The sequence below is a fragment of the Falco punctatus genome (assembly GCF_963210335.1).
Source record: "Falco punctatus genome assembly, chromosome: 8".
Taxonomy (NCBI): domain Eukaryota; kingdom Metazoa; phylum Chordata; class Aves; order Falconiformes; family Falconidae; genus Falco; species Falco punctatus.
The window spans coordinates 19794237-19815018 of NC_137588.1; the positions used below are offsets into that span (position 1 = coordinate 19794237).

The 20782-nt window shown below is 39.0% G+C and overlaps 1 protein-coding gene across 5 annotated transcripts in view; it reads left to right on the forward strand.

Annotated features, from left to right (window-relative positions):
- SP3 (Sp3 transcription factor) overlaps window positions 1-12337 on the forward strand; it is a 36270-nt gene extending 23933 nt beyond the window's left edge. For all 5 annotated transcript variants that reach the window (XM_080400532.1, XM_080400533.1, XM_080400534.1 and 2 more), the window contains 3 exons: window positions 1128-1320; window positions 8113-8309; window positions 10578-12337. In XM_080400532.1, the coding sequence (XP_080256658.1) occupies window positions 1128-1320; window positions 8113-8309; window positions 10578-10894 (707 nt within the window). In that variant the 3' untranslated portion in view covers window positions 10895-12337. The remainder of the gene's footprint in view (window positions 1-1127; window positions 1321-8112; window positions 8310-10577) is intronic.
- The last annotated feature ends 8445 nt before the right edge of the window (window positions 12338-20782 follow it).

Here is a 20782-nt window from a genome sequence, read left to right on the forward strand (position 1 = left end):
AAAGTGTCAATAAAATAAAAAAAACGAGAAGTTGACGGTTTGCTTATTAGTTTCTGTTAGTGGCTAATAATTTTCACTGAAAAAACCCAAAGTAAACTACTCTGCTGAACCAAAGAAGGGGCTGGGGTTAAGCTTTCTAAAATGATACATAGAAACTTGTCTTTTTTTGAAATCCAGACTTACAGACTTTCAGATCCTTGGGAATCCAGAATAGTGTCTGAGGGGAAAAATGTTGTTATTAAAATGTAAATTTGTTTAAATAGCTGTTTAAATAGTTTAAATCACAGTGTGCTATGATGCTATAATTAGTTCTTGGATTAGATAGAATGGATGCTCTGTAGGGAGAGGGTACACGTCTTGCAAATGTCTGTCCTAGGATGGTAACTTAAGAGGCATTTTTGCATCCATGAAACTGCAAAGACCTATTTTGACTACTGGCTCATCAAAGTGTTAAAGTGGTTCATGCAGTGCTTACCTCTCTCTAATGCTGAGTAAAATTCCTCCCTAAATGTTTTCTTCTGTGTGTAGTGGAAAAGGCATACATTTGAGGTGGGAAGGAGAAATTGGAACAAAGACATGATTTTTTTTTTTTTGTTTTCCTTAGGTATTTTGGTCTTTCTTAGGTCAAAATCTTTTATTTAATTTATTTCTCATAGTACTTTATATATCACTGTGTACTGAAACTGTCTGAAATCATTGAGAATGGCTGTTTCTGCTACATGTCATACTAATTGAGAAATCCCTTGGGAACATAAATGGCTACTCAGGATCATTTGAAACGTGCACTTACGTCTTTTTCAATGTCTGCCCAACCTCTTGTTCCTCAGTTTTTCCCAAGTTTCAAGCAAGCTGTATTCTCCTGGTGACAGCATTCTCTACCAAGACAAGTTCAGACTTAAACTTTAATACTTTGTTATAGCTTGTCTTCAACTTTGAAATGTATAGTAACGTAAACTTTTTAAATACGTTACAGGTTACAAGGGCACAGAAGCAACGTCAGTATGCAATAAAGGATGTTGACTTTTGACTGACATAGTGCTCTCAACAGTAAAAAGATTTGATCATTCTGGTTTCCTTCTCTCTATTTAATGGGCTACTTATGGATCTGTGTTTGTTCTTTTCCTCAGATATTAGGATTAAAGAAGAGGAGCCTGATCCAGAAGAGTGGCAGCTCAGTGGTGATTCTACACTGAATACCAATGATCTAACGCATTTGAGAGTACAGGTTGTAGATGAGGAAGGGGACCAACCACATCAAGAGGGAAAAAGGCTGCGACGAGTAGCTTGTACATGTCCCAACTGCAAAGAAGGTGGTGGAAGGTATGTAATGTTCAGTGTCTTATAATGCGTGAAATGATGAAAACAAATAACGACTGCGGAAAAAAGGAGCCTTAGTTAACAGCAGTTGTCTGCAGTGAGAGAAAACTAGATGCTTATGCAAAAAAGCTTATGCAGTAAAGGACTGCCACCTTTACTTCTGGGTTTGCAGATGGATGGGCAGATTATTTCATCCTCTGGGAGTTACTTCATTGAGATTAATTGGAAAAATCTGGAGTTAGATGTCACCTAATACAAGTGAGGGAGATAGAACATTGCCCTAAATAATGCGAAAATGAAATATTTTAGAATATGCACATTTGTGATTGGCTTCCTATCATATGTGGAGGACGTGATTAAATCCTGTGTTCCTGCACTTCCTCACTGATTGAGGATTTTTTCCCACGATTTGATTGCTTTACAGTGTTACGAAAATACAGTTATCCTAGTTTTCTTATTTGCTGGCTTCCTAAGAAAACCAAGGTTTGTATAATAACTCTAAATACTGAATTTTGAACTGATTGATTGTTTTCAGTCGAAGTTAGAGGAGGTTTAGCTAACAAAGAGGTACACTAAGTCCCAATTCTTATAAAATTTCAGGGCTGCATAGGAAGCCATGTTTTATTATTCTACATCTCATGAAAGTATTCTTCAGCTTTTTGTTATTATAAAGATTTTATTCTATTCCAAAACACTACATTTTAAACACCTCTGTTATAGATATGAGAGGAAATAGGGATGATAGGCTGCCTTTTACAATGAAAATATTTAGGTGTGTTTGTGCTTGGTATAATTGTGCAGGGGCTTCTTTCCAGTACACTAAAATTTATCTATTTTGATAGTAGCTGCTTTTCTAAAATGGAAGTCTTTATTTATGTGAGAACTATAGTGTAAATTGCCAAATTTAAAGAGCCTGTCAGTGTGCTATGGCTCTAAGACTGCTAATACTACTGACTCAACACGTCTACTGTAAAGTCTCTTGTGGGATTTTGCTGTATGTTCTAGATATCTTCTTTGCAAATGTGGAGAGGTAATACCATAGGCAGCTATGCCAAGTACATGTTAAGTGGTTAAGACAAAAACTCATACATTTACGTCATAAATGAAGCTAGTGATAATATCTTCAGTTAAGATTATACAGCATCTTGGTCCATCATCTTCCTCATTCCTATGTGTATTTCACTGAAACCTGGCACAGATGTTTCTGAGTTCTTGGTGAACCCTGGCTCTGCCATGAAGATCTGCCCAAAGTACACCCTGGATTGAGATTTGCTTCAACCTGGGAGAAAACTGAAAATGTGATTTGCACTGTGGCTGTACTCTTAGGAAACACAGAGATTTCATACGTTCCATCTTCTTGTGCTTTATTCCAAACTACAGTGGCTTTAATTTAGAGACATCTTTACTTTAAAATCCTCCTCTTTCTAAGAGGAGACCAGATCTTAAAGTCAAAGCCCAAGAGAGAAACTTCTTGAGAGATGGTTTTGATCAAGTCAGAAGGGTGTGGTCTGATGGAAACTCAGATATGGGAATTTATAAAGCTAGAACAGTTTAGATAGGTGAGAATCTGAAATGCACTGTAGAGGAAGGACTAGACACATCAAATGTGCAGAGTAAGTAGGGAAAGTAGGACAGGAAGTCAGGATGTGAGAAGAATTAGAACTGGAATAGAAACAGGATAATGAGGGAGACAATGGTGGGGAAACAGAAAGAGTGTGAAAGTGCCTACAGTTGCTAGAGCAACTTTCCCACCAGAATGCAGAATTCCTTCAGAGCCTTAACAAAAAGCAGTAAGCCTACTTGGAGGAATATTTCTCTTCTCCTCTGATACACATTGATCATGTTCCATAGCTGCTACAGTTACTTGTTTATCTTTAGTGCTGTAAATCTGAGTTTTGATTTGTCTTTCAAGTCTGCCGATGTCTTGCGGAGTTTCAGATAATAGGACATTTGCTTTTATAAATTTTTTCAGATAACGTTCACAATTCTTAAAATGATGTAACGGTTCCAAAATTAAAAACTTGGAAGTTGTCAAATGCTGCAGTTAAGATACACTGGGCAACTTTAATTTAATCCCTTGTGTATATGCATTATCATTCGGTTTCTAATTACATGACTGCATACTACTTTTTTCGTACAACCCCAGTGCCATTCAGTGGATGGGGTGGATGATGCACAGGGTTCGAATCGGTGCTGTGTAATGACTGGCATCTATTTCACCTACTGCAGAAACTGGAAAGCATTTAGGGAGCAAGATATGGGACTGCAGCAACAAGGCTCTGAAGTTTTAGAGGTGTTTGTCTGTTTACCTCATCTTTTCCACTGCAGAAGTATCAAGTTCTTTCCTGTAAACAAGTCAATTGAGCTGAATCGTTTACATCTACAGTACTCTTAAGAAAAGAATGCTTCTGCTATGATGAACTTCACACCTCAAGCTGGTGGATGTTTGACAATTTTGGCCTTAATCTGTTTCTACCTTATATTTGGATGTATGAAATGATTGTACTAGTTCAAGTTGACTACACAGGAGTGTTGCAAGATGATAAATTCAGTAATGTTTGTGCATTGCTTAGACACTGAGTATTGTGAGTACCCATGATGAGGACAAAAAAACCCTGGGAAAATGAGTAATTCTGTATTTAAGAGAGTACTTAAATAATATGTAACTAGTAGGACAAGAAAAGCACATTAAATCAGTATGAAAAAGCTGAGTAACATTTCACTCAGTGAATACTATCCCTTCTATGCACTGAATGGGGTAGGAAGAGGTAAATTCATGCAAGCTTCCTCATAACTTCATATTTTGTGTAGCCTTAGTTTTGGCATTTCTTTTCTGTTTTCTGGATGCAAAGGAGGATGAGGCGTTCTTGCTGGGTTTTATTGTTTTTTTTTGACTCTAGATACAGAATTAGACTACATTGCAGTCTTTAAAGGATTTCTATTTGCACCAGTCCTATGAACCACTGTTATCTTTACCTTACTTGGCAGGGAGGAAGGTAGGAAAGGAAGAGGATGATTTATTAGATATGTAAATTAAAACTTTGTAGCCTCAAGCTTATATAGTAAATGGAGGATAAGCAAGTGTGTATATGTGGGGAAGGGGAGTGGGGGAGAGAGATGGACCTCAAAGGATGACTCTGATCCCAAACAGACTGTATTAGGTTTCTGGCTAGGGTGTCTGAAGTTAGGTGGAAAGTTCATCCTTCTCTCAGTTATATCTGGAGGTTTCACCCTTCTCTCAGTTACATCTGAAATGACATTGAGATGTAACTACTACTGTCTGGATCTGTAGAGGAACAGTGCTTCTGAGTACCATTTCAGGTACTTAACTCTAAAATACATGTTCTTAAAGTGACTAATAAGTGTATGTTTTGCCCTTGAAATACTTGATGTTCCTCCTGGAAGTACTGCTGGACTGGAAGTCCAGTTTCTCAGTAGATGGTGTCTCCTGCTTAAATCATTGCATTCTGCATGGTTACTGAGAAACATGGTTTCCAGTCTTTATAAAGCTAAAATGTACTGTGAAAATACATAAGTATTAATTGGAGGACTCCAGTCAAGGAGTAGGCCTGAGTCATATCCTTTACTCAGTGATGATGGTTATTGGCCAGTGCAGCAAGAAAGGCCTCTCAGCATGACGTGTTAGGGCATGGTGCCAGCGTGTCACAGATGCAAAGCATCCAGACAGAATTTGGCTCGCATCCAGTCTGTTTAGAGCACACATGAAGCAAACATGCAGATGCCTATATGAAGCTGTGTAGAATAAATACACATAGTTACTCATTCACAGAAGTCTTGCGGATTTCATTCGGTGAATCTCTTCACTTTCATCTCACTTTGAACTTCGGAGTCTGTTAAGAAATTTTGTCCCCAGTTAGATGAGGTGCTTAGAATTATGTGCTACACCACCTATGCACAGTAAGCTGACCAAGAGTTGAACCTTGGTTTCTTTCAGTCTAGACTAAAGGTGCAATTAAGCAACTTCAAGTGATAGACTTCAGAATCTTAAAATTTTTCTAAGGGAATTTTTATGTGATTTCATGTCACTTGTGTCACAACTATGTACTGTATCATGCAAAGTTACAAAATACTTGTGCTGGTTATTGTGGAGGGGAAGGCTATAATATGTTTGGAGAAGATGTGAGATTGAAATACCAAATACATAAAAATACTCTATATACAGAAATGTATTCTCAAATACAGAAATACATTTTGTTATAATAAGCACAGGCTGAGCACATCTTAGGGTTACATGGAGTTGGACAGGCAATTAAAGACATAGGATAGTGGGGTCCTGTGGAGAATTCTTTCAGTTCCCAAGACTGTAACGGAGAAGAGCCATGGGTGTTCCTTTACCTTGCACTGCAATTGCTGGATGCCTTGAGCTACCAAACAAGAGGACCTGAGGAAGAGCTGTCTACAACTGAGTCATTAGATGAAGGTGAAAGCAGAGCCTGAGAACTGTGGAACTGGTTGCAGTAAGGGAAAAGGAGGAACACAGAAAATTTCTTCCTTGGAATCTGGGGAGCTGTGTGTTTTGTGCTGATAGATGAATGCTACTGGAACTGTTACAGGTACAGTGAGTTTTCTGTGGTGGCCAAGACATCTGCAGAGGCTGAGAAACTAGAGGAGGAAGGGGGCAAGCTAAACACATTTTGCTAAATGCTGTTGAGATTGGCTGAATGTTCAAGAACTTGTGAGTATTGGGCTTTTGTGTAGATGGTATAGTATGATGTTAAATGCCTGACATTACAGTTAATTTTGCTTTTAATCTTGGCTTGAGGGAAGGCCATGGAAGAGTGTGAACCTGACAGTTTAGATAATTTATGTGTGTAGTAAAGGTTACCAAAAATGGATGTTTTGGCTGAGGTAGGAGATGTAAAAAAGGCAATGTTTGTCTTGTTCCAAAGTAGTAATACTCTTTTGGGACATTTGAAAAAGGAAAATTAAGTCAGAAGTACTCTTGCCAAGACTAATTGTGATGAAAGAGCTCTAGATGTCAGGTCAGATGTCAGAGAATTTTTTGCATGTAATTTATAAACAAGTTGGATAAAACAGGTGAACTTTCTGTGAGGCTAAGGACTGAGTGGTGGCAATAAAACCAAAAAAAATTAGATGGATCTGACAGAAGATCTCTTCTGTCACTATATCCATAGGCTCATATGAGTCTACTGCTGCCACAGCAGGGTCAAAAAACTTCTGGACTCTACTACTGCTGTTGAATTTGTTCTGAAGTAAAAACCCCATTGTCAGGACAAACTAGTTAGTGTGTGTGATAGTTTTTTCTTCCAAGACAAAATGACTAATGAAGCACCAAGAAGATCACTCTATATTGAGACTTCTCAGAAACATTTTTTAGGACTTAACTGAATTTTATCTCCTTCCTTTTCTGGACTGTCCAGAATGTTTTAGATGCATATGTACTTAGGTTGGAATTCCCTTTAGGTGCTCTGAGTTTTTAGAGCGAGTTAATTTCTGTGCCTGTTTAGAAATGCTTGCTCCAAGGGCTAGCTCCTTAAAGTTTATGTGCATTTTCCCCTGAACGCTCATTAGAGGTAAACCAGAATTGTTCTGAACACAGGAATGAGAATCTAGGTCTAATAGCTGCTTGGCAAATCCTTCAGCAACTGGACAGTTAAGCAGAAGTTGAGCACCCAATTTAAGGAAAATAATTGCCCTGGGGAGGCAACTGGAAATTGTATAATCAGTCATGGAGGATGGAGTGCCCAAGACTGTGATTTCAGAATCCACTTAAGCTGTTCTAAGTTAACATTGCTGATGAATAAGGTGGCCTGATGCTTGGCTGCATTTTCCCATCTCCTCCCTTGTACCAGCATTTGCCACTCATACAGCTGCGTTGTCAGCCGGATCTGTTCCCTGGGGTGCCCCTTTCAGCAGCAGCAAACACTTAAATTGGCTAAAATCAATCATGATGCCCTGTGCTGGCCAGACTGATCTCTTTCTCTGGGTCTTCAGAGGCTCTTACCTCTGGTGATTTTATTAAAAAAAAAAAGAAAAAGAAAAGAAAAGGTTAGGCTTTTTTTGTTAGGTGCTTCCCCTGAATCAGCACCTGCCATTTTGGTGAGGCAGCATCTTAAAACAGGCATCAGGCTCAGCAGTCTGGATTATACTGTCTGTGATCTATGTGTTCATTTTGATGGATTTTTTTATTCCCTGAAATACCAAGGAATTAATTTAAATGTCAGCAAAATCGGTTGTTTCATTGCCACTCTTTTAGGGGAAATATCAGGTTAGTATTCTTGTCCTCCAACCCCAAACTGTTTCTTAGGTTTCCCCAAGATGCCAGAATTCCCATCTGTTCTCTTCCTAGTTGCCAAAATCCCCAGTTTCCGTTTTGGCAGTTGTAGTCATTTGTGTTTTTCTTTCCCAAAATTGTCTTTGGTATGGTGGAAACTGAAACTGGGAGAAATCTAAAATATGGGCACTTCAGCATCAAAGTAATACAAGCTGCTGTAATGACTGTTATTTCCAGCTTCATATATGTGTATGCTTGCTAAAGAGTACACTTCTGTCTTTTAAATTTCATATGCTGTTGAATTTATAGGTTGTTGCAGAATCAGGATAGCATTATACAATTTAGTTCCAGCTTCTTATGGGGTGTACTGGATTCTGATTGTATTTGAAACAAAAATGGGAAGCTGCTGAGGTTTGTTTGCGGATCTGTTGGTATAGGTAACCCCACTTATATGTATGACCAGTATTTAGGAGGAATATATTAAAATGAAAAACTCTCTCTCTCTCTCTCTCTCTCTCTCTTCTTTTTTTTTTTAACAGAGGCTCCAACTTGGGAAAAAAGAAGCAACACATTTGTCACATACCAGGATGTGGCAAAGTATATGGGAAAACTTCACATTTGAGAGCTCATCTCCGCTGGCACTCTGGAGAGCGTCCATTTGTTTGTACTTGGATGTTCTGTGGCAAAAGGTTCACTCGCAGTGATGAGCTTCAGCGACACCGAAGAACACACACAGGTTTTCAGTCTTTGATTCTGGTGCATTTAACTAAAGACATGTCACAGAGAGGTCTTCAATAAATAACTTTTAAGAGGAGAACAGGTCTTGGATTGATTTCAATGTTGTGTGACTTTTCTAAAATTGGCTGATACTTAGAGCTGTGTAATATACTTTGGTTTCTTTGGCAGGTCAGTGGAGGAAAAATAGCCACCTTTTTTGATTCAGAACTGACATTTAAGCTAATAATTAATATAGCTTAAGTAGAATACTTCGATTCAGGAATGCATTTAATTCGTTTGAACCAGATTAGAACTGTTGTTCCAGCTTAAAACTTCAATAGTTTTCTCTCATTTTAAAAAAGAAAAATAGGGGGCTAAATAGCCAAGAGATCAGAAGTCATTCACAAAATTAAGGAAGAGCATGTGATGGTGCATTGTTCTGCATCTTCTAGTTTCATGGTTAGACCACCTGTTTGGGAGTCCAGGTTCACGTCTCTCCTTTTGTGTAATACAAAGAAAAGAAAGTAGTCTAGATCTTCCACCTTTTCAAGGAGCGTTTTGTTTCAAATCTGTTGTCTATATTACCTATCTTCTTACAAACTAAACCCTTAATTACATTCTACAGGATGCTTAACTTTTAAAATTAGACTATTTGAAAAACCCAGTGACAATAGATTAATTTATATGCTTATCAGTATTTACGTTACTTAGAAAAATGTCTTTGCAACGCCTATGAAAAATATGTTGTTTTGTACCTAATGGTGTGTCTTTGTTAGATGTGTTGGATACTTGAACCCAGGCTGGGATGTTACAGTCTGGATGGACAGCCAGATGGGTTAAAAAAAAAAGAGGCCAGTTGAATGATCCAGCTCAGAGGGTATTACTAGTGACTCCTAGTCTGCCTGTGTAGTAATAAAAAGTAGAGAATTGCAGGCATCTATTGTTTGACCTGTTTTAACATGCTTATCACTGACCTGGAGGAGGCAACAGAGTGCACTCTTCTTGGGTTTGCAGATGGCACCAAACTGGGGTAACCAGTCAGTGCATTTGAGGGCAAGGCTGCTATTCAGAGGGACTGAGGCTGAAGGAACGGGCTGACAGGAACCTTATGAAATTCAGCAAGGATAAACACTTAAGTACTGCACCTGGCATGGAGTATGAACCCTTGCAGCAACACAGACTAAGCACTGAGAGTCAGGAAGCAGCTCTACTGAAAAGTACCTAGGAGTCTTGATAGACGTCCAGAACCATGAGCAGAAGGCAGCAGGCAAATATGGCCAGGGTGGTATCAACAGAAGCAGAGACGCTGTTTCGAGGGAAATGATTATCCCCTTCTTCTCAGCACTGGTTAGACTGCATCTAGAATATTGCATCTACTTTTCAGCCCCCAGTATAACAAAGACATTGATCAACAGGGATAAGTTCACTGAAGGGTGACCAAGATGATCAGGAAGCTGGAGCTGTATGAGGACAAGCTGTAGGAACTGAGCTTATTCGAAAGCTGCACGAAGAGAACAGTTAAGGGCAGGAGGGAGCTTAACAGCAACCTTCTAGTACCTGCAAGACCACCACTGAGAAGACAAAACCAGACTTTCCATGGTGGTGCATTGGTGGGATGATGAGAGACAACAGACGAGAGGTTCAGACAGATCCAAATAAAAACTTTTTTCATTGTGAGGACAGCCAGACACTGAAACAGGATTCCCAGAGAGTTTCTGCAGTCTCCATACTTGACGTTTTTCAAGACCAAACTGGATACATTCCTGAGGAACTAGGTCTGACCTCATAGCTGACCCTGCTTAGAGAGACATCAGACTAGAGTCCTCCAGGGGGACTTCAGACGTGAATTACCCTATGATCTTGCCCGTCAGTCTCAAGTGTGGTCCTGCAGGAGCTCATGTAGTCTTCCCTGTCCAGCATTTGCAGCTTTTGTTTTCCTCTTAAGAGTTATTTATTGGTAATAATTGCAGTGAAAATTAGCAGCCTGAGGATATGAGATGGCAATATTCTTTAGCTTGCCTGAAAGATCTCCCCAAACATTGTGGGACACAGAAAAAAAAGGATTTATAGGAGTGTATAGAAATTTATATATAGTGTATAGTTTATAGATTTATAGGAGTGTGTAGAAATGTAACACGCATGTTTATCATGTTGGATTGCTTTTTTCTTCAGTATAGATGTTGTTAGAATTTTGCCTCTTAAAGGTGGTAAGTTATCCCAGTTTTTTGTGTGCATGTGGTATTTTTAACCTTCTTGAAAACTTTTTTTTTCTTATCTTCTGTGACAGGTGAGAAGAAATTTGTCTGTCCAGAATGTTCAAAACGCTTTATGAGAAGTGACCACCTTGCCAAACACATTAAAACACATCAGAATAAAAAAGGTATTCACTCTAGCAGTACAGTGCTGGCATCAGTAGAAGCAACACCTGATGATACTTTGATTACTGCAGGAGGAACAACACTTATCCTTGCAAATATTCAACAAGGTTCTGTTTCAGGAATAGGAACTGTTAATACATCTGGCACCAGCAATCAGGATATTCTTACCAACACTGAAATACCTTTACAGCTTGTCACAGTTTCGGGAAACGAGACAATGGAGTAAATATTACACAAGATACCTATTAATTGTGGTTATTTTTATACAGTAGTGAGAAGAATATTGTTCCTAAGTTCTTAGATATCTTTTTATTGATGTGCAAAAATTTTTGGATTGACAGTAACTTGGTTATACATGACACTGAAATGCCTTACTTTGTATGATATTCCATAGTATATTAAAATGGTAAAATTGCATGGGTTTTGTAGGTACTTTTGGAATCTAGAAGAGATGAAATTTTACCAAGTTATATTAAAAAAAAAAGAATTTAATGATGGAAATGGTAGTCTAACCAAATGCATCAATCCTGTGTGGTTTAGTGTAAAAAAATGAGAACATGTTGGTATTTATCTATTGTAAGATAAAAGAAGTTGATGGGTGAAAAGAAATCATGTTATGATAAAAGAAATTTTGTAATTTTCTTGATGACTGGAATTTTTATTATGCATAACTGACAAATCAAGTTTCCAAGCAAATGTTACATAGTGTAGGCTTTACTTAGCTCATCAACTTGTCATTTTGAAGCTAATTATTTTAATTAGGTTAACTATGTACAATATTTTAAGCATTACTCTTGTAAGATTTTGAAAACTACATTTTAACATGGAACTCTAGGGATAGTCACCTTTTAAATCCTATTGAAAAGCCATGTTTAAGATTTAATTTGCCAAAACGATGTCTTGTTAATATTCTTTCAATAACCAAGGTGGGCAATATAACCAATGTTTAAAAAGCTTAAAATGTTAAAAAAAAATAAGTATGTATAGGTTGAGGCATTTGGGTGGTAAGGCAAATGTTATAGTGAAGTATATCCCTTCTTTTGAACATTGGAGGACCAAAAATAAGGTGTATTGCGTCTCAGCAGTGATTTTTATCAGATCTTTTTCCAAAAACATCTGTCTGCCAGGGCCTTAAAAGCCATCGTGTAAATTACCAGTAAAATATAACATATGCAAATACAACAGAAAAATCACTTCCATATTGACAGTACTCCCAAACATATGGATATAGTCATAGTGAACTAGGGGTTTTATGAGGCTTTTATTTGTTTGTTGTTTAGTTTTTGGTTAGTCAATCTGCATTTAAATATCAGCCATCTTTCCTTTTTTGCTTCTTCCCTTAAAAATTGTATGTATCCAGTACATTTAACTGATAAACATATATGTTTTTTATTATGCTGAATTTTCTTTTTATTTTTTAATTACTGTTTATATTTTCAATTATAGAAAAATGTACAAAATGAAGTTATATAGCCAGTCTGTAAGTGCTATACCATTTTCAAAAAATGTACAACAATAATTACTGCAGTTCACCTATTTACAAACATTTGGAAATCTGTTCATTTGTTATTCTTAAAACCACCTCAGATTTAAAGGCTACCTTATTGTACGTTTAAAGTGTATTATAACAGTGTGGTAGTTAATAAAACACTATTTTTTTTTCTTTTGACTTGAGTTTACTGTACTTCTTGTTAACTAACAAGGTGTAATTTCATAATACATCTTGATTGCCTGAGATGTTTTGTTATTTTGCACTAGATGGTGGGAAGTAGAAATTGTGTTTCTTTTCCCTGTGGACAAGATATATAAGTGGTAATATCCCACCTTGCTCTCAAAAAAACGCATTTATATGTGCACAGGCATGCATGTGCTATATACTGTGTTGGTGTAGTGGTAATTTTTTTGGCCTTATGCTGAGCAGGGCACGGAGGAAACATAGGCCCTATCATATAGAATATGAAAATAAAGTTGCATTTAAGTCCTGTGACACTTGCATGCCACAATACAGACAGTCTTGATAGGAAACTGGATAAAAGGGATGTTTTAGATGGAGTAAGAAAGACCAGTGAGAACTGTTGAGATTAAAGAGTGACAGTTGTATACGATATTCTAATGAAAGTGAAAAGCTTTTATTTGTGAAGTCTAAAGTCTTGGAGTATCAAATGGCCAGAGGACATACCAGGATAATTTACGATAAGCCAGGTAGAGTTTAGCCTAGAAAAGAGAAAACTGGAAAAAGTCAAGGGAAGAGTTTCCATGTTTGCAGTTTAATGGAAAAAACATTAATGCAAATCTTTTGAGATCCAGAGCACCAGGAATTGACAGGTAAGAGAAAAGGGAGTTAAGTCACCATCAGATTAATCTACTTAAAATAAGAGAGTGAAATTGGTTGGGAAGTCACAAGAGCAGCCGCTTGGAGAGAAGACAGTACTGCTTAGACTTGCACTGTTCCATGGATATTGTCAGTATTTTAACATACTCTTGAATCCGTTTCCTTTAGACAGGTAGTTCACAGAGTGTGTTAGTGTAAATTACTTCAATTTCTAATACTTGGGTTCTGTTTCTCATCTCTAGCTATTTGGTTTTATTTATATTTATTTATATTAGCGCATTACTTTAAGAGGGAGGGAAGAGGGCTACTTTCTTAATGAAACTGCTTTTCAAAGTTTTCAAAGGAACAATATGTGCATCTGTGGATTAAGGTGTTTTGGTGCCAAAGGTTTTGATGCCTCGTTGCTGAAGATGAGATTATTTTGAACTTTAATGTTCAGTACTGGTTACTTTAATTAATGTTTAGGCTTTTTTTTAAAAGGGTATTTTTGTTAAGAAGCTTCAGAAGGTAGAAGTTTTGGAAGAAAGTAACTTTGGAAATGTATAGGAAAAAGTCTGATGGAAAGCCTGCAGTCTAAGGGCTGTCTGCCTAAAGGCTCACAGCCATAGTATTTCTGTTATTTGAGAACGCTGCTGTGTGTGTTCATGTTGCGTGACAGTGATTTTTGAAAGATCTCTGTTCACCTCCAGGACAAAGGTTCACAAGCCCAGGTATTAGATCTTTGGTATATCTAGGACTGTTGCTACTTCATGGCTTACTTTTGTGGTCACTGCAGCAGCTCATACGATACAAAGACAAAATTGTGCGTTCTGTAGAAGGCTTTCTGAGTTTTATGTGGGAATCAGTTCTTCAAGGGTTGCTTGATGTGCCTCTTGCTTGTTATAATCTGTAGCATTTTACACATTTATTTTGACATTGGGCTTCCTTGCTTGTATGGTTTCGTGCTGTGGTAGCCATTAGATCCTTGGGTGGTTGGCATCTCTTGCAGTCTGATGTAATCACTAATTAAGAAGACCTTAAAACTGGTTCTGCAAGAGAGCATGAGCTTGAACGCAGCCCATGTTACTAGGTTTAACAGCCAGGGTACTTATTTTCAGTAAGTACAAGGCCTGTATGTATACTTGCTATAATCTAAGTGTTCTTGGGATGATTTGTGAATGAACTAATGGTTTGATCTCTGCAAGTTAAAAGCTACTTACTACCCATTCTTGCAGAGAACAAGAGGTTTTAATCATCGCTGCTTAGGAGGCCAAGGGGCAATATGACTAAGGAGAATGATACAATCACTGAAACACTTGTGAGGAGCAGGATTTCTGGTTTGAAGATACAGATTTTCCTCTGGGAAGAGACTCCATAGAGCTCCTCTTTCAGCTTGTCTGAACAAGAAATATCAGGCTTTGGTTTGAGGCATTTTGAGATGCTGGAATCAGTAAGATAAGCCTTCCCGAAGGCTTTAGGAAAGCTCTGATACGTTCTCTAACAAGTTGTTCTGGGTGTTGGGGAATGAGGGAATGGAGCTAATAGTTGCCTGTCAAGTGGTTCTTAGTTCTTTTAAGTTAAATAACTAATGAGCAGGTGGCTGTCTTTCCTCTAGCTTTTTACTACCGCCATTACCACCAGAAGTGTGGAGCAGGCACTGTAGAACAGGGAAGAAGAAGCTGACACGGCTGACTCAGATCTTATCTGGCAGGTGATATTTTCTATAAAAAGACCACCTCCCTTTGATGGTCCAGAATTGCTGTTCCTTACTACTTCAGTGTATTCTGGTACATTGTTCCTATAGTCCGTGTCTGTTGGACGTCTGCTAGAATTTTAGTCAGATGTGTAGGCTTTATGCAGTCTCAAGTATTGCTCCAAGTGTAATTTATCACAAGAACCTGCAACCACACCTCTTCCTGGCAGGGAAACAGTGGTCTGTGGGAGCCTTCCACCTCTCTTGTCCAGGTATGTTGGTCCTTCACAATTCCTGAGATGTCCAGTAGGCCACAGACATAAAACAACAACGGCAGCAACAACACCCTCAAAAAAAAAAACAAAAGAAAAAAAACCCAACCCCCCCGAAAAATATTCTTGAGTGTGATTTCGGGGTATTGCAGCAGTCCAAAGTTTCAGGTTGTCGCTTTGCTTAGAATTGTGCCGCATGCCTTTTTTTGCAGTGTGCCTTTGTGCTTGGAAAATAACTATAAAATTTGTACATAATGTAATTTTTAGATACACAACACGTGATGTTCTGTGATGTATATAGTATTTACATACATTAAACTGTATCTGTTGTATGGGGAGATAATATGTTATTTGAAGATTCTTCATTTTCACCTAGAATCCAGAAATGTTCCTGCCAGTGAAAACCTACCCTTCACATCAGTGGTAAGTCTCCGCTATCTCCAACAGTCATAGCTAGCTGCAAAGTATGTATAGTATCCCATAGTTTGGTGGTCATTGGGACCTCAAATTGCCCAAACAAAGTTTAATGTTTGCGTATTTTGAAATTAAGGAAAACATAAAACAAAGGTAGTAAGTTATAATACACAGCTCTGCTTTGAGCACCCAGCAGAGAAAGACCCTGTGCTACCCTTAGTGTTTCTACTAGACAAGAATTACATCTTTTCCACAGTGGTGGTTTGCATCAGTTATTCTGTGCTCTAGTTTCTGAAAGATAGTTTTGAAAGGAAACATTTTGTACAAGGGCTTGTACGTATGTTTCCTTCTTTAACCTTGAAAGTAAGGAAAGAAGAGTAATTTCTGACTCAAACCAGAGTCTCTGCCTAACTCCAGAGCTCACTTTTGCATCTTGACACTGACCAAGCCCCTGGCCAGACAAGTTGGTACACATTCTCAAGCCCTATCATTGCTGAGTTGGCAGAAGTATGCTCTGAAAATTACCTGTAAGGAAATAACCTTCCCTCCTCTGCTATGCTTTCTCTTTAGGTGAAAAGTCTGATTACACAGATTTTGAAATCAACATGAGATGAACACCACCAGGAAAAGGTTCCAAAGCAAGACTCGGAACTATTTGTTGTTTGTGCACAGCTTTCCTGTTGCCTCTGAAAGCTCAAATCTTGGGCATGCTGGTGGCCTGCCTACAAATAGAGCAAGATTTACTTCTTTATATGTCTTAAAGCGTATTTGCATTTTCACAAAACTGTTTGAAGAACAATACCTTTGTAAGGTTTATATGCTGCTGGATCACTGTAGCAAGTAGTTTTCAAGCACCAATGATTAGTTGTTAAGTGGCATCATACAGTCCGACAGACCTTTCTCGAGAAAGGTCTTTCAAGTAAGGACCTCTTGGCCCCTGACAAGAGAATTATCAGAGAGATGGTTGATCCAGGCATGGATGAAATATCACTGAAATCTTATGTTATCCGAAGGAGTTCCTGACTTTCACATATGTTGAGCTTCCCACCTACCCACATTCTTAAGTTCTCCCTTCTGTTTCTATAGCACTTACTTCCCTATGCAAGGTATTCACAGAATTTTATTAATAATTCATGCACAAAAGCCACAAATGGCTGCTTCATCACAGATGTTTCCTAACTGGGATTTTTTTCCTCCATCAAGTTGTGTTTTGATTTGACAGACAAACACTTAGAGGAGAGTAACAGTCTGCTCTGTTATATTGTAAGCAACCATTGCTGCTGTGTTAAGAAATGGCACCATAGTAGATATTTGCATGGAAAATCACTGAGATACTCTGCATGGGTTCACCCCATGGTGGAGAGGTCACGATGGTGTTTCTGATGGGTCTGATCTACATTTACTGGTTAAATTGATTGCTGTCCTCTGTGTCCAGGCCAATGTATGAGTCATCATCAGTACTAGGGAAGGTAGATTTTACAAAAAAACCCTATTGCTTATGCTCACTGTGGGTTTTGGAGACCTTTTTTTTTTGTATTCTGTGGGACCATTGTTTTCCCTGGTACTAGAGTCTAGTTCTAGTACTACAAATCATAGTGCTGGAAGGTTTAGTGATGAAAACAATGGCTTCTGAAAGGGAAGAAGCTATGTCTTAATTGTTAGCTTGACTGCAACCTGTTCTGGGACCTTCCACCAGCCCTTCTACTTCTGTGAGCTCCTGCTGTTTCTGGTCATGCTCTGCCCATTTTGGAGGTGTTGAGCACAAGCTGATCTGGCATGGCTGTATCCCTTACTGTGCAAGCCTTGGATCCCTGTTGGCACCTCTGCTACAGCCTTACATAAAGAAACAATTAATGTTCAAGTGTGGTTGGAGCCAATAACAGGGCTGTATAGCAGCACTTTGCCATATTTTTTAAGAGCAGCACTGGGGAGTGGGTAAGAAGAGCTAAGTGAGCTGGTAACAAGCAGCTTGTTAGTACCGGACACTAAACAAGCAGTTAACAAAAAGTGTGCTCTTGTGGCACAGCTTATGGGCTGGTAGGAAGACTTGTGAACATGAGAACGAAGTGAGGGTGGTGGGAAAAAGGTAGGAACAGATGGGTTGGACAGCTGACCTGGGGCAGGGCTGCAGAAGTCTGTGGAGACATGTAACGGTAAGAGTTGATATAACGTATGGGGTCCTAGTCGCTGGTCTCCCCACTGAAACCTTTTTGGGTCCAGGTTCACAAGAGTGAATGCAGCTGTTCAGGGAGGCTGTAGATGGATCAGACGAGATGTGATAAAGTGGGAAAAGGGGGGCAGAAGGCTAAGTTTGAGTGCTGCATGGTGTTTTCATAGCAGTCCTCACTGTCTTTTGGTTCTTTACTGCTTTGTACGCCTCTTTCCTGTCATAATTCTCCCCGGGTCACCAGATACTATAAATCCAACAAGAGAGCACATGCTAGATAGGTTTGCCATGGAGATGCATTATTGCCTGAGGACTAATAAAGCTTGTATCTATCTGGCAGTATGCACTACTGAGACTGATTTATGGTGCAGAGAAAGAGATGTACACTGAAGATTGAACAGTGGACTGCTGTTTGGGCAGTGTCTTGGCTGAATTCCATCCTTTCATTTTAAATGCAGGGACACGAGGGTTTGGGAACTGGATTGGAAACTAAGTATGAGAGAGGAGCTTGGTCCTGTGGCAAAACGAGGCTTGTTTGCCTCTTCGCTTCCACGGTTCTTTGGCATGTTGGCTTTATTTGCTATGTGAGGAAGAGGTTATTTCTCTGTTCCCCAGCCACTAAGCTGTGTTTGCCTGCTGTGGTTAGAGCTGCTCTCCACAGCTCGCTTGCCAGGCGGGAAGGCTGCAGCCGGCCTGTGTGGGTGCTGTAGGCCCAGGTCCCACAGGGACTCTCCTGCCTGGTGGAGGACCCACAGACCCCCACACACCTCCAGAGCCCTGTGGCTCCCCAGCCAGCTGCTCCGCTGTGCCTGGCCCTGCAGGTGCGCACACACACACAGAGCACGATTTCAGTAACATTATTTATTTTGGAGACCAGTCCAAAGGACTGGCGCAGGTCCCGCTTGCAGCGGGTAATCCACGGCCTAGCGGTAGGGCAGGGGCTACGGCCCCAGGCTGTTATGAGGCGGCATAAGCGGCATGTGGGGCTGAGGGAAAGGGCGAGCAGGTGCTGGAGGTGGCATGCCTCTGGTGGGGGTGTGGGCCAAGGGTGTGAGCGTGTGGCCTTGGGCTTTGTTTTTAAGCAACCTTTGGTCAGTGTTGGGCTTTGTTTTTAAGTGACATTTGGTCATTGTGCTGCCATGCCCGTGAGGAGGGTCACTGCGGCTGTGAAGGGGTGTCATACGCTGGTCAGTGTTTTACGTTCTTGGCTTAAATCCGTAGTTCCATTTGGGGTTATTTGTGCCAAAGCTGCCATCTGAGATAAGGGATTTAGTCATAATTTTTCCATGTACGTTTGTAAATGTAATGTATTCTAAATACATAATTATTTAACAGCTTGAAATACTTCCAAAGGAACTATTCAAGTCTTTCCTGTAAATAACACATCTTTTAAAATTATACCAATACTTAATGTCATTTGGGAACTTCTTTTACATTTGCTTAAAACAATGACCCCCCCAATTAGTATTTACCTGAAGAATTAGAATAGCACCATTTTCCATAGTGCTAATTAGCTTTTTTATATGCCCAATTATGTATTTGCTCATCTGAGATTTGGAGCAGGAGGCATTTTCTAGCTTCCCTGGAAGTCTTAACAGTCCTCAGAGGAAGGAATAGAAATAAGAAATATTTCAAATGCAGGATCGTAGGATCTGGCATATTTTACAGTTTTCCCTCTCAGTACACGTACAATGCCAAACACTAGTGGATGGGAATACAGAGCAATCATGGATGAGCTCCAGCTTCAGCAGCAGAGTAATGGAGGTGAACTGTCACTTCCCAGTGTTAATCCTCTCACTGCCTTAGTTTTCAGCCTCACATAACGCACACCTCTTCTGCAGCTCTGCAGATTTCTTAGAAGCCCCTTTGCTCCTCCTGCCTCTTTGAGCGAGAGCAGCAGATGTTTCCTGTGTGTTTATTTGTGGGAGGCAGAAAGCTTTGGTGTACAAATGGTCAAAACTTTGTTCTGTCCTGCTTATGAGAGAGACAGTGTGGAAAAACAGAAGACCCTGTTCTTGAATATTGAACATGTAAAAAGGGAGCAGAGAGTTAACTGTGGCCTGATGTCACTGCAAGGAACCTTTATATCTGCAAATATAAAGGTAAAAGCTATTTGTGAATGTCTCTTGTCCTGTCATCACATAGGGTTTAAAATCTATGTAAGATTATATTATCCCATCTATATAATTCCATACAATGAAGCCTATATAATTAGAAAAAACCCCCTCATTCTCACTTTTATAAAAAAATGTAGTCAAATATTCATATTCATAAACAATTTATTGCTCACAAACAAGTTTTATGCTTTTGTTTTGGTAAGCCTCACATCTCCTTTTGTGACAAAAGCAAGGGATTGCCACAGGAAAGCTTGGTTCAGTGTTACACTACAAAAAATGAGTCAAGTGAAACACTTACATTGAGTAAGGGCTGTAAATTTTCACCTGATGTTCATGACTTTTTTCATACTTTAGAAACAGGCTGGTTTTGAAATTCATTACCAGATACTTATAAGAAGGTTGCAGATTTCAGGACCAGAGCATATAAACAGCTGTAAAAGATTGCAACAATTTTATAAAAAAGTAATCAAGTTATGTAAGTTAAAAAGAAATATCACCAAACCCCCCATGCATTTGACATGTCAAATATAAACAGTTTGCAACCTCTATATTTTAACCTGTGCTTAATTGAAGGAACACTTGAAGTAGCAATAACTGGAAAAGATCACAGAGATGGAAAGTTTTCTGCTCTTTTCTTGTTTAGTTTTTATGTTTGGCAGCACACTTTATGATCTGTCAGTTTAATGTGTGCAGAAGATTTGTGCATAGCAGACAAGCGAAACATGGTCCTGAAGTCCCAAGACTTAAAAAACATCTGAAATACAGGTACAGTATTTGATGCTTATGGGGTAACGTGGGGCTTCACTCTTAAAAGAAAGAAATCTTGTATCCTTCAATATATAAATCCTTTGCGTATGTAAACTTACTGAGGCAAAGAAATACTGATTGTTATCTTAAGATTCCTACTTTTTGGAGCATGAAAATTTTGCATGTTCTGAGGAAGACAAAGGTAGTGGAAGGGTCCAAGACTAGTCAGAAGCAAGCATCTGAGCTAGGAGAACATGCTTTCCTGCTTCTCTTCAGCCAGGTAAGCATAAATACTTGCATGGAACTCTTAAACTATTTCTGTGCTTGTCTCTCATTTTTTTCATTTCAAGACAGACTACAGAAAGCATTTTAATGGCAGTCTTAAACATCTAT